Source organism: Mustela lutreola, chromosome 7, assembly GCF_030435805.1.
Source record: "Mustela lutreola isolate mMusLut2 chromosome 7, mMusLut2.pri, whole genome shotgun sequence".
NCBI lineage: Eukaryota > Metazoa > Chordata > Mammalia > Carnivora > Mustelidae > Mustela > Mustela lutreola.
The window spans coordinates 121,558,216-121,571,495 of NC_081296.1; the positions used below are offsets into that span (position 1 = coordinate 121,558,216).

At 41.5% G+C, this 13,280-nt stretch overlaps 1 protein-coding gene across 2 annotated transcripts in view; it reads left to right on the forward strand.

The window, feature by feature from the left end:
* Nucleotides 1–13,280, forward strand: part of EXD2 (exonuclease 3'-5' domain containing 2) — a 54,145-nt gene that overhangs the window by 22,180 nt on the left and 18,685 nt on the right. For both annotated transcript variants that reach the window (XM_059182429.1, XM_059182430.1), the window contains 2 exons: nucleotides 8,699–8,955; nucleotides 12,926–13,052. In XM_059182429.1, the coding sequence (XP_059038412.1) occupies nucleotides 8,699–8,955; nucleotides 12,926–13,052 (384 nt within the window). The remainder of the gene's footprint in view (nucleotides 1–8,698; nucleotides 8,956–12,925; nucleotides 13,053–13,280) is intronic.

Genomic DNA, 13,280 nt, shown 5'->3' on the forward strand with positions numbered 1-13,280 from the left:
TCTGAAGGATATGTAGGGATGGCTCCCTTTTCATTCTTGACATCACTTGTGCTTCTCTCTTTTTCTTGATTACTCCTTTGGGCTTATCAATTTTATTAGTCTTTGAAGAGAACCAACTTCTCACTTTTGTTGATCTTCTTTATGTTTGTGTTCTGTTTCACTGGTGTCTGCTCTCTTTTTTTTCTTCTACTCGCTTGGGTATAATTTGCTATCCTCCATTAATTCTTCAAACTACTTCAATCTGACCTCCTCCTAGACTACCCTACTGAAATTGATCAAATTGACAGAGTTCTTGTTTTCTACGCCAGCAGATACTTATGCGGACTCGTGTTATTCTAGCTCTCAAAAAGCATCTGCACAGTTCCTATGTAAGATATTCTTCTTGGTTCTCATGTCTTCACACTCTCCTGCCTCCTATCATTCTGTTCTTTCTTCTTTTTCATCTTCTGATTTCCGTTTTACCTCGCACCTGAATGTTGAGGCAGCTCAGACTTGGTCCCTTCTCTATCTAGCCCAGGGATTGCAAACTCATATGCCTACAAGTTCCAGATGGGAAATGTAAATGAAGATGTGGAGTGATTGTTCACATTTTTGAGCATACAGAGATACTCTTAACTTTCATAAAGAAATATGCTCCCTCCTTTTTTTCTTTAAATATAAGACCTCTATGATCTTTTATTTTCCTAGTTTTAATAGAGACATGGATCCTTAGAAATATTTCTTTCTATTAGAAAAACAGTGGTGGGGTACCTAGGTGGCTTAGTTTAAGGGTCTGACTTTGGCTCAGGCCATGATCTCAAGTGGGGTGAGGGGGAGGCTCTGCGCTCAGAGCTGTCAGCCTCTCCCTCTGCCCCTCTCCCCATTTATGCACTCACATTCTCTCAAGTGAATAAATAAGGCATGAATATAAGGCATGAACTAAGGAGTTCATGCCTTATAGAAATGAGGAAGTGGTTATGCAGGTCAAGCCAAGGGTTGCCAGGTTGCCCAGTTCTTCAAAGAGAAACTTTGAGGGGCACCTGGGTGGCTCAGTGGGTTAAGCCACTGCCTTTGGCTCGGGTCATGATCTCAGGGTCCTGGGATCGAGCCTCGCATCGGGCTCTGTTCAGCGGGGAGCCTGCTTCCCTCTCTCTCTCTCTCTGCCTGCCTCTCCGTCTGCTTGTGATCTCTCTCTATCAAATAAATAAATAAAATCTTTAAGATTTTAAGATTTAAATAAAATCTTTAAGATTTTAAGATTTTATTTATTTATTTGATAGAGAGAGATCACAAGCAGAAGATTTTATTTATTTATTTGATAGAGAGAGATCACAAGCAGAAGATTTTATTTATTTATTTGATAGAGAGAGATCACAAGCAGAAGATTTTATTTATTTATTTGATAGAGAGAGATCACAAGCAGAAGATTTTATTTATTTATTTGATAGAGAGAGATCACAAGCAGAAGATTTTATTTATTTATTTGATAGAGAGAGATCACAAGCAGACGGAGAGGCAGGCAGAGAGAGAGAGGGAAGCAGGCTCCCAGCCGAACAGAGAGCCCGATGCGGGGCTCCATCCCAGGACCCTGAGATCATGACCCGAGCCGAAGGCAGCGGCTTAACCCACTGAGCCACCCAGGCGCCCAATAAATAAAATCTTAAAAAAAAAAAAGAGAGAAACTTTGAATATAGATTTTTTAAAAATGTGAACTTTATTAATTTTTAAATTTTGGTACAAGTTTTTAAATATGTGAAGACCAAAATAATAATAATAATAATAATAATAATAATATTAAACGTGTCTGTGGATCAGTGGATGTGTCCATGGACCACTAATTTATGTCCTCTCTGTATTCTTCTCTTAAGTGATCTCATCTGTTTTATAGCTTTTTTTTTTCTTTTTAATTTTTTATTTTTTATAAACATATAATATATTTTTATCCCCCCGGGGTACAGGTATGTGAATCACCAGGTTTACACACTTCACAGCACTCACCATAGCACATACCCTCCCCAATGTCCATAACTCCGCCCCCCTTATCCCAACCCCCCTCCCCCCAGCAACCCTGTTTGTTTTGTGAGATTAAGAGTCACTTATGGTTTGTCTCCCTCCCAATCCCATCTTGTTTCATTTATTCTCCTACCCCCTTAACCCCCCCTGTTGCATCTCTACTTCCTCATATCAGGGAGATCATATGATAGTTGTCTTTCTCCGCTTGACTTATTTCGCTAAGCATGATACCCTCTAGTTCCATCCACATCGACGCAAATGGCAAGATTTCATTTTTTTTGATGGCTGCATAGTATTTCATTGTGTATATATACCACATCTTCTTTTTTTTTTTTTTTAAGATTTTATTTATTTATTTGTCAGAGAGAGAGCGAGCGAAAGCGAGCACAGGCAGACAGAGTGGAAGGCAGAGTCAGAGGGAGAAGCAGGCTCCCCGTGGAGCAAGGAGCCCGATGTGGGACTCGATCCCAGGACGCTGGGATCATGACCTGAGCCAAAGGCAGCTGCCCAACCAACTGAGCCACCCAGGCGTCCCTACCACATCTTCTTTATCCATTCATCTGTTGATGGACATCTAGGTTCTTTCCATAGTTTGGCTATTGTGGACATTGCTGCTATAAACATTCGAGTACACGTGCCCCTTAGGATCATTACGTTTGTATCTTTAGGGTAAATACCCAGTAGTGCAATTGCTGGGTCATAGGGTAGTTCTATTTTCAACATTTTGAGGAACCTCCATGCTGTTTTCCAGAGTGGTTGCACCAGCTTGCATTCCCACCAACAGTGTAGGAGGGTTCCTCTTTCTCCACATCCTCGCCAGCATCTGTCATTTCCTGACTTGTTAATTTTAGCCATTCTGACTGGTGTGAGGTGATATCTCATTGTGGTTTTAATTTGTATTTCCCTGATGCCAAGTGATTGGAGCACTTTTTCATGTGTCTGTTGGCCATCTGGATGTCTTCTTTGCAGAAATGTCTGTTCATGTCTTCTGCCCATTTCTTGATTGGATTATTTGTTCTTTGGGTGTTGAGTTTGCTAAGTTCTTTATAGATTTTGGACACTAGCCCTTTATCTGATATGTCATTTGCAAATATCTTCTCCCATTCTGTCAGTTGTCTTTTGGTTTTGTTAACTGTTTCCTTTGCTGTGCAAAAGCTTTTGATCTTGATAAAATCCCAATAGTTCATTTTTGCCCTTGCTTCCCTTGCCTTTGGCGATGTTTCTAGGAAGATGTTGCTGCGGCTGTGGTTGAAGAGGTTGCTGCCTGTTTTATAGCTTTAAATATCATTGATATGCTGATGACTCTCAAAATTAGAACTCCAGCCTTTTATATCCACCTACCTACTTGACATCTTCCCTTCGATGTCTAATAGTCATCTCAAACTTAACATGTTCCTAAAAGAAGTCTTGAGTTTTCTTCCCAAATCTGTATTATCCTTGGTCTTCTCTACCTTTAAGATGAAAATCAGGGAAACATCCAACCCCCTAAGGGCTAACCAACAGAAATGATAGGATTGAAAGTCAGACACATGGGGCACATGGGTGGCTTGGCCAGTTAAACATCAGCCTTCAGCTCGGGTCATGATTCCAGGGTTCTGAGAGAGTCCTGAGTGGGGCTTCCTGCTCAGTAGGGATCTTGCTTCTTCCCCTCTCTCTCTGCACCCCCACCCTGCTGGTACGGTCTCGCTCTCTCTAGCTCTCCCTCTCTCTTTCTCAAATAACTAAATAAAATCTTAAAAAAGAAAAAAAAAAGTCAGACACAAACAGGCAGTTGTGGTATGCTGGGATTCCTCAATAGCAAAATATATAGAAATTCAGAGAAGTGGTTGCAGAAATAGGAAATAACACAGCATGCTACCAGCTAGAGGTAGAAGTATGGGTTTCCAGACTCTCCTGAGTTACCCATGGTAATGTACAATTGTGCATAAATCACTTATAGAAAATGAGGTTTCTGCCGTGTTTTGAAGCTAAAACATGTCTTTCTCTTAGGAAGGTGGGGATAGAGATGTTAAATATCTTTCAGGCCCCTGTCTCCTGCCTGGTTTTTTTCTAGAGTCTCTTGCTACAGATGTCCTTGTCAACAGGTGCAAATAAAGATTGAATGAAGTGGTGAAGGTCATTTTTGAAGAGCATTGTTCTGCAGGCTCAGGCTTCAGGCCTACTGGAGGTCTGCTTCCTTTTCCTTATCATCAGCCCCTTTCCAGTAATACTATCTAGTGCTACCTCCAAAAAAGATGTTGGCTCCCTCTAGTTCTCTACATCTCCTCTGCTTCCCCCTAGCCCAAACCTCAAGTAACTCTCATCTGGACCTTTGTAGAACCCTCCTGACCAGCCTCCCTCCTTGGACCCTGTACACCTATAATCCCGCCTCCAGATAGTAAGCAAAATGAGATTTTAAAAATGAAATCAGACCATGTAAGTCCTCTGCTTAAAACCCTTTCATTGCTCTGAATAGAACCAACATGTCTTAATTACTTATCTGTACTTATAAGGACTTACATGCTCTGGCTTCTCTCAGCATCTCTGATTTGTGTCCTGTCCTCTTCCGATCTTCCTGTTTTGTTTTTTCCCCCTCATATTCTAATTATTACTTGACAGTCTCATTAAGCCTTTATTCTGTTACTTGAAAAGGACAAACTCATTCTTGTCTCAAAGGCATGGTCTTAATTTAAATGATACATAAACTCTGTGGACTAAGGATGCTTATTAATCTGTTCAAAGCCCAGAAGATGGTCCTAAATCATTCTTTACTCTCTGCTGCCATCGTGGGGTCATTTAAAGAATTGTGCGCTTTAGAAAAAGTTTTATCAGCTCTGGACATCCTGAAGCCAAAATGGATTGTCCGCTGGCCCTCAGAAAGGAGACTCTCTAAATCAGTGCTAAGTGAATCACTGAAATACATAAAAAGCATTAGAAATTTTGTCTAAAATTCTTGATGGCATCATTCATTAAAAGTTTTTACTTTTGTATTATTTCATAATGTCTATAACATGTTATTATAGTACTACAAGTGTATAATGTATAAATATGTATTTATAGGGAGCACCTGGGTAGCTCAGTGGGTTAAAGCCTTTGCCTTCAGCTCAGGTCATGATCCCAGGGTCCTGGGATCAAGCCCTGCATCGGGCTCTCTGCTCAGTAGGGAGCCTGCTTACCCTCTCTCTCTGCCTGCCTCTCTGCCTATTTGTGAACTCTCTCTGCCAAATAAATAAATAAAATCTTTTAAAAAATGTATTTATATATGTTTTGTATGTCCAAGCATTTTTTATGAGTTGACTAATCTAAAAAAAAAAAAAATTAGTTAAGCGTCCAACTCTTGATTTTGGCCCAGGTCATGATCTCAGCCATGTCAGGCTTCATGCTTCATGATCTCAGCCATGTCAGGCTTCATGCTCAGTGGGGAGTCTGCTTGTGATTCTCTCTCTCCCTGTGCCCTTCCTCCCCACTTGCATGCATGCACTTTCTCTCTAAAATAAATAAATATTTAAAAAATTCAGAGACCATTGGATTAAATAATGTTAATGAAATTTAAGTGTATTTCTTTTGTTTTTGTTATTAAACATAGCTTTGGTAAATCAAGACTTCCACTGTTTTCCATGAGTAGAAAGTGATGTCAAGGCAAAAAGATCATAGGAAGCAAAAGGGGGAAATAATGAGAAATGAAGACTAGATTAGATATCTTTTTTTTAAAGATTTTATTTATTTGACAGAGAGAGATCACAAATAGGCAGAGAGACAGACAGAGAGAGAGAGGAGGAAGCAGGCTCCCTGCTGAGCAGGGAGCCTGATGCGGGACTCAATCCCAGGATCTTGAGATCATGACCTGAGCCAAAGGCAGAGACTTAACCCACTGAGCCACCCAGGTGCCCTAGATATCTTATTCTTTAAGCCAAATTGACTCTGCTAAAAACATTCTTCTTCTACTTAGACATTCTGTATAAATTGGGTACCTATTGGAATCACAAACGTTTGAATTCTTAGTGGGAAAACTTTATATGATACGTTAGATCTTAAACATAATCCAGAAACAATATTAAAAAACAACTTATCTACCTAGTTACTTAGTGTATTTTAGACAATGGAACCTAACTGAAAAGATGTACAGATATCCAGCCTTAGGAATTTGCAGTGAGTGTTATGTCCAGTTAGTTAGCAGTGCTGAATATCAGAAGTAGAGATGTGTGGCTTTTTCTCGGAGAGAGCTGGTATATGGAGGAAGGCAGTTATTCACTAATAAAAAGGCAGTTTGGCCACATCTAGATGAATTGTTATATAACAGGAACCAGGAGGGACACCTGGGTGGCTCATTAGGTTAAGCATCAGACTCTTGATTTAGGTTCAGGTCATGAGATCGAGTCCCGTGTTGGGCTCTACATGTGGAGTTTGCTTCTTTCTCTCCTGCTTCCTCTGCCCCTTCCCCCCACCCCACTCTCTCTCTCTCTGTCTCTCAAATAAATACATCTTTAAAAAGGAAGAAAAAAAAAAAAAGAACAGGAACCAGTAGTCAAGTTTCTTGTAGGTCTCTTTTGGCCTTGACTAAACCCTAAGAAATAGACACAATAGAAATCAAGCAGACATGCTTTTATTTGAGGATCTGGAAATAGCCCTCACCTCACTGTTAAAGCATTACCTGAGAAGGGAAACCCTACACCTTCCATGAGTCAAACCATGGTTTTACTTCGTGAAGTAGAAGTCAAAGATGAGGTCCCTCTGAGTTTTGTTTCTCACAGCAGCACTGTGACCTTGACCGTTTCCTCTCTGTGGTCTTGGTCACCTCAACAATGAACTACCTCCCCCAGATTACTTGTAACACTTTGTTTGAACCACTCCTTTGGTATTTACTGTGTCATTTCTGAGGGTGTGAGCTGGTGTGTATCGTACTCTACCAGTAAGGCTAGAATCCCTCAGTCACGTTCCGTCACTTGCATGCCTTCCTGCCGCAGTGCCGTGTGGCGCAGGGCCTGGTGCAGTTGGCACGTGAGTGAGAGCACCACAGTGCCCTGGGTGGCATTCCCCACTGTGAAGAGCTGGGGCAGGCTGCTGGTTGTCGTGAGCGGCTGTCCCATGCATTGTAGGATGTTTGACAGCAGTCTGCCCTCTACCTGCTAGATACTTGTGCCCCATCCCCCACCTTGTGACAACCCAAAATTTCTCCAGACACTGCCAGATGTTCATGGGGTAAAGGAGGGGATGCAAATGAATCTTGGTTGAGAACGCCCTTCTGGATTGGGGAATTTGGGTTCTAGTCTTAACTTTCTCATTACCCCTCCATGTGTGGGCAAACTGCTTCACCTGTAGGTCCTAAATTTCTTCTCCCCCAGAATGAGAAGGGTGGGATTTCTTTGATGTTTAACCTGGGTTCTGTGGCTAGCTTTAGAGGATCTTGCATTAATGGGAACTTTGCATGTAAATTTTTCTGGGAATAATTTCTTAATTTTCAGCTTTTTTCCCCTCTGACTTATCTATTACCTCAAAAAGATTAAAACTAGATCAATTAATACATAAAGTGATTTTCAACTCTTTAAGAGAGAAGGATCCTAGCTTATGCTCAATATACCTTTTTTCCCCCTTCCTGAACACCATTTGTGATCATAAAATGCTGAGAAAACACTTTTGTGCTACCAGGATTTATTATATTGGCAGGTCCCACTTACTTGTAGTACTGTATTTTCTACCTCTTTTCAAAAATTGGATCTTGAATCAGTAACAAGGTAAATGTATAGCATGTGATAATGAAAAGTATGTGTTTGTCATTTTCCACTCTTTAGCCTTTTTTCACTTAGACTTTTATTTATTTGTTTGTTTGTTTATTAAAGATTTTATCTATCTTTTTGACAGAGAGAAGGAGCACAAGCAGGGGGAGGGGGAAAGGGAGAAGGAGAAGCAGGCTTTCCACTCAGCAGGGGCTGGATCCCAGCACCCTGGGATCAGGACCTGAGTGGAAGGCACAAATTCAACCACTAAGCCACCCAGGCGGGCCTCACTTAGACTTTTTTTTTTTAAGATTTTATTTATTTATTTGACAGACAGAGACCACAGGTAGGCAGAGAGGCAGGCAGAGAGAGAGAGGAAGGGAAGCAGGCTCCCTGCCGAGCAGAGAGCCCGACACGCTCGATCCCAGGACCCCGGGACCATGACCTGAGCCGAAGGCAGAGGCTTTAACCCACTGAGCCACCCAGTTGCCACTCTCACTTAGACTTTTTTTTTTTAGATTTTATTTATTTATTTGCCAGAGAGAGTGAGCACAGGCAGACAGAGAGGCAGGCAGAGGCAGAGGGAGAAGCAGGCTCCCTGCTGAGCAAGGAGCCTGACGTGGGACTTGATCCCAGGACTCGGGGATCATGACCTGAGCCGAAGGCAGCTGCTTAACCAACTGAGCCACCCAGGCGTCCCTCATTTAGACTTTTAAAACCAGCATGTTTCCCGTGACTCCGCCAGCTGTCCTCTGTGTCAGTCTTTATAGCTGCTCACATTTCAGTCTCACGCTGGGGCCCCTTTGTTTAGGCTACACCTTCACAGAGTCCATTGCATTTGCTAGCATAGGCTCAACCTTGGATCTGAACCAAAATTCAGCCAGCCACTTTCTTTGGGAAGTTAAGGATGTCCCTGTTAGACTGTTTTTTGTTGTTGTTGTTTTTTGCCAGTTTCATGTTGTACTTGCTGCTGTGGTAGGCATGACCTGTGGCCCTGTTTTCTTCTCTTGCAGGTGAATTCGGAAGGCAAAGCCAGTCCTCTGTCACTCCTTCAAATGGCCTCCCCAAGCGGCTTCTGTGTCTTGGTTCGCTTGCCAAAGCTGATCCGTGGAGGAAAAACACTACCAAAAACTTTGTTGGACATTTTGGCAGATGGCACTATTTTAAAAGTTGGAGTAGGATGTTCAGAAGATGCCAGCAAGCTCCTGCAGGACTATGGCCCCGTGGTTAAGGGGTGTCTGGACCTCCGGTACCTAGCTGTGAGGCAGAGGTAGGGTCCGTATGAACGCTGGGGTTCCTGGAGCCACAGGTCGAGTGTCTTAGCAAGATGTCTGGAGTACTGAGAATAGTAAGGAAGCATCCAGAGTTTTTCAGAAACCTAGAGGCTTCTGAGATACATATGAATTTGTGAGGGAATATTCCAACTTCTGAGGAAACTTTAGTTACCTAGGATTGGTCTTTGTAGGGGAAACGTGGATAAGGTGTCTCCATAAGCTAGAGGTTGGAAAACTGATTGCACCAGTGGCTAAATCAGGGCTTCATGTTTTGCTTTTGCTTCTTTTTTTTTAAAAAATTAATTTATTTATTTATTTGACACAGAGAGAGAGAGATCACAAGTAGGCAGAGCAGCAGGCAGAGGGGAGGGGGAAGCCAGGCTGAGCAGGGAGCCCGATATGGGGCTTGATCCCAGGACCCTGGGCTCATGACTTGAGCCAAAGGCAGCTACCCAACTGACTGAGCCACCCAGGTTCCCCTTGCTTTTGCTTTTTCCGTATCCCCTCCCCCTGCCATGATATTTTTGGGAATTTCTGGTTTAAATCCAGAAGACTTAATGTAAAAGTCTGTATTTGGGGCTTTTGAAAAATCAGATGATTTGACAAAGTGAGGTCAGGGGTTCTAGATGGAAATGGTTGCTGGGGAGAGGTTGGCCTCCTTAGATGCTCATGCTCTGTTTAATCGCCGCAGTCCTCACCTCTGCCATCCATTGTAACCCTAGCTTCTCCAGATAGACACTGGAGTTTGCAAACCCTGCTTTAGGCTAAAAGAGTGGCAGACTAATAATTCTATTCTTATGGAAATTCTATTCTAACTTGTTTTTCAGGGATTGGCAATGACCTTCATATGCTTGAGTATGTGCGTGGGTGGGTGTCCTCATTTTAATAAAGTGGCGTGAGGTAGCCTCTCTCCCTGCCTCAAATGCCAGACATTGAAAGTTCGGAGGATTTGATAAAGTAAGAGAAGGCCTGATTAAAATCTCATCTTGTCATTTTTTTAGTATAAAATGGAATTTTATTTTAGCTTAGTAGTTTGGCTTATATAAATACAACTCTTGTGGGTATCAAGTTTTCAAGAAATACATCGACATACTTACTGTAAAGGATTTTAAATCTGTGAAAGTATTTGGAGCGTCACCCCAGCAGCCACCTCTCGCCAGGCCTCCCTCTGCCCCACCCTCCCAAGGCACCGCTTCCCCAGAGGTGTCCCCTGTCCCTCTGCTGTTAGAGGCGGTGGGTATAGGAGCTAAGAGTTGACTCTGGAGTGGGCTGTGCAGTGCTGTTCCTCACTTCCTTCTGCGGCAATAATTAGGTTCTCACCTCCCAGGATTGGTGTGAGGATCTCAAGAGTTAAACTACGTGAAGCACTTTAAGTGTGTCCCACAGAGACAGTGCAGTGTACTGCTGTTTTCAGCTCTCACTCTTTATCTTTTGTGTTAAATGTTAATCAGAGATGATTTACTGTAGAGATTGTTGTATATGACTTTGGAATCTTTCCTAGTGAAAATTTGAAATGGCAAAGATGGCCTCTTGTCTTTAATTAATCCTCAAGAAATGCACAACCTTTCCATAGATGTCGTTTAAAAAAGGACTAATGACCTAAATGGAATAAAGTAGCTTGAAAATTAAGTACTCTCCTTCCCCAGGGGTAATGATCTCAAGAATTATGGAATAGCCATGTTTGAAAAATTACACAGCTATTAAGAGGAATGAAATAAGTACATTTATACTTATCATCATGGATGGAGGTCTCTGATATATTAAGTAATAAAGCAAGTTGTAGAGCAAAAAAACAGAACAAATGCCAAAAACATGTTATCTCCTCCTCCTTAACCATCTGTCTGTGCATAGAAAAGATCTGGAGTGGCCACAGCCTACTGTAAGAGTCAGTATTCCCAAGGAGTGGAATTATGGGGTGATAGGCTTTTACTTTCCACCTGTGATGCTTTTCTGTTGTCTGTACTTTTAATAATAAGCATTCATTACTTTTATAGTTTCCAACAAAACAAAAGAGATTTTATGTCTCCCAAAGCCTTAATTTTCACTTAATCGAACCAAGACATTATGTATTTTTCCCAAGTATGTCTGGACCTGTTTCTACTTTTTAGTCAATGCTGCCTTTTGGGGGTAATGAAATCCATCAATTACTGCTGGTTTTTGTAGAAAAAGACTTCCTTTTCTTCATTATTATAATGATTTCATTTCCTACGGTTCCTGAGGGAGTCCTGCTTACCGTAACCCCACCTCCAAGCCTCCTGCTCTAAAACTTCTAGTCTTTCACTTGGTAGCCAGGAAGTTAGCACCACTTGTGTAGACCAATGTGTTCCTAATTTCACATTTATTTCTTGTTTGGAATCTCCAAACCTTGGACTACTTAATTTTTTTCTGTCACCCTGCAGCTATTTTAATCAGAAAGTATTTGAAGGACAGAAAGATTATTTAGGTTGTTTTGTACCTTCACCTGCTCAATGAAAATGCCATTACCATTTTTTCAAATTTGAAAAGTAATTACATGAATACTAGCCAATGCAAATATAGAAACATGTAAAGAAGATAGATAATCACCATAAGTCCCATACCCAGAGATAATATCATGAACATATGATTGATATCTTTCTAGTTATCTCTGTGCTTTGTCTCTCTCATACCTAGACTCACACACATACATCTGGAATGTGGTATATATATTAACATAAAGGGACCACAACATATGTTTTCTCCCACAGTCTCTTTTTACTTAATGGTCATGGATATCTTTTCATATCAGTATAGATCTACATCCTTATTTTTTTTTTAAGATTTATTTATTTATTGGAGAGAGAGAAAGAGGGAGCACTCAGGTGACTGGGGGGCAGGGGCAGAGGGAGAGAATCAGCATGTGGACTACCCGCTGAGCAGGGCAGTGGCAGTGCAGGTCTTCATCCCAGGACTCGTGAGATCACGACCTGAGCCAAATCCAGGAGTCAGATGCTTAACTGACTCAGCCACCCAGATGCCCCCATCCACTTCCTTATTTTTAATAGCTGTATGGAATTTAATTGCAGAGAGATTTAACTAGCCTTTTGTTGATGGATATTTAGGTTGTTTCCAATTCTTTGCTCCTATATAAATGGTGCTGCAGTGAAGATCATCTTATGCACATTTGTCCATAGGATAAATTCCTAGAAGTGGGATTCGTGAATCAGAGAATGTTCATGTTCAAAATTTTGAAAGCTCTTTTTTTTTTTTTTTTTTTTAAATAATTTTCTGGTTTTTTTTTTTTTTTTTTTTTTAATCAGAGAGGGGGGGGGGAGAGCAAGCACAGGCAGACAGAATGGCAGGCAGAGGCAGAGGGAGAAGCAGGCTCCCTGCTGAGCAAGGAGCCTGATGTGGGACTCGATCCCAGGACGCTGGGATCATGACCTGAGCCGAAGGCAGCTGCTTAACCAACTGAGCCACCCAGGCGTCCCTGAAAGCTCTTTAATGTTAAACTATTTTCTATAAAGCTTGTAAAAATGGATAGTTCATGAGTTTTAGATTAGACTGATTCTTCATGCTTCAACAATAGTAGATATAGTTGTTTTTTTTTTAATCTGCAGGCTGATAAACAAATTATTTATAATTTTTATTTTATTTTGTTTGATGTCTAGTGAGTTTGAGTGTCTGCTATCTGTGTATTGGCCATTTATTTCCTTCTTTTTATATATATATTTTTAAAAGATTTTTATCTATTTATTTGCAGAGATCACAAGTAGGCAGAAAGACAGGCAGAGAGAGAGAGAGGGGTAGGGGAAGCAGACTCCCCGCTGAGCAGAGAACCAGATGCCGGGCTCGATCCCAGGACCCTGAGATCATGACCAGATCATGATCAGAGGCTTAACCCACTGAGCCACCCAGGCACCCCGTATCGGCCATTTACATGTCTTTTTTGATTTGCCTGTTCTTTTTTTGCCCATTTTTGATACACAACTTACTTATTTCTTGCAGAAACAATTTGCTCTGTAATGGGCTAAGCCTGAAATCACTTGCTGAGACGGTTTTGAATTTTCCGCTTGACAAGTCCCTCCTGCTTCGTTGCAGCAACTGGGATGCCGAGAATCTTACCGAGGACCAGGTACTTCTTGTCAGAGTAGTTGAAGAATGGAAGAGCCATTGCTTGTGAAGGATAGTTGTTCTTGTAATTGTAATCTTCAAATATAAGTGTTGGGTGGAAATACCTGAGAAGAGACTCACTGAAGATAACTGGTCTGTGGTTTATAAATGGTACTTAAGTAACAGAGTAAGAGTCCCTCTTGTGTTTTATATTTCTGAGCAGTTACTGTATGCCAGGCATTTCAGAAAA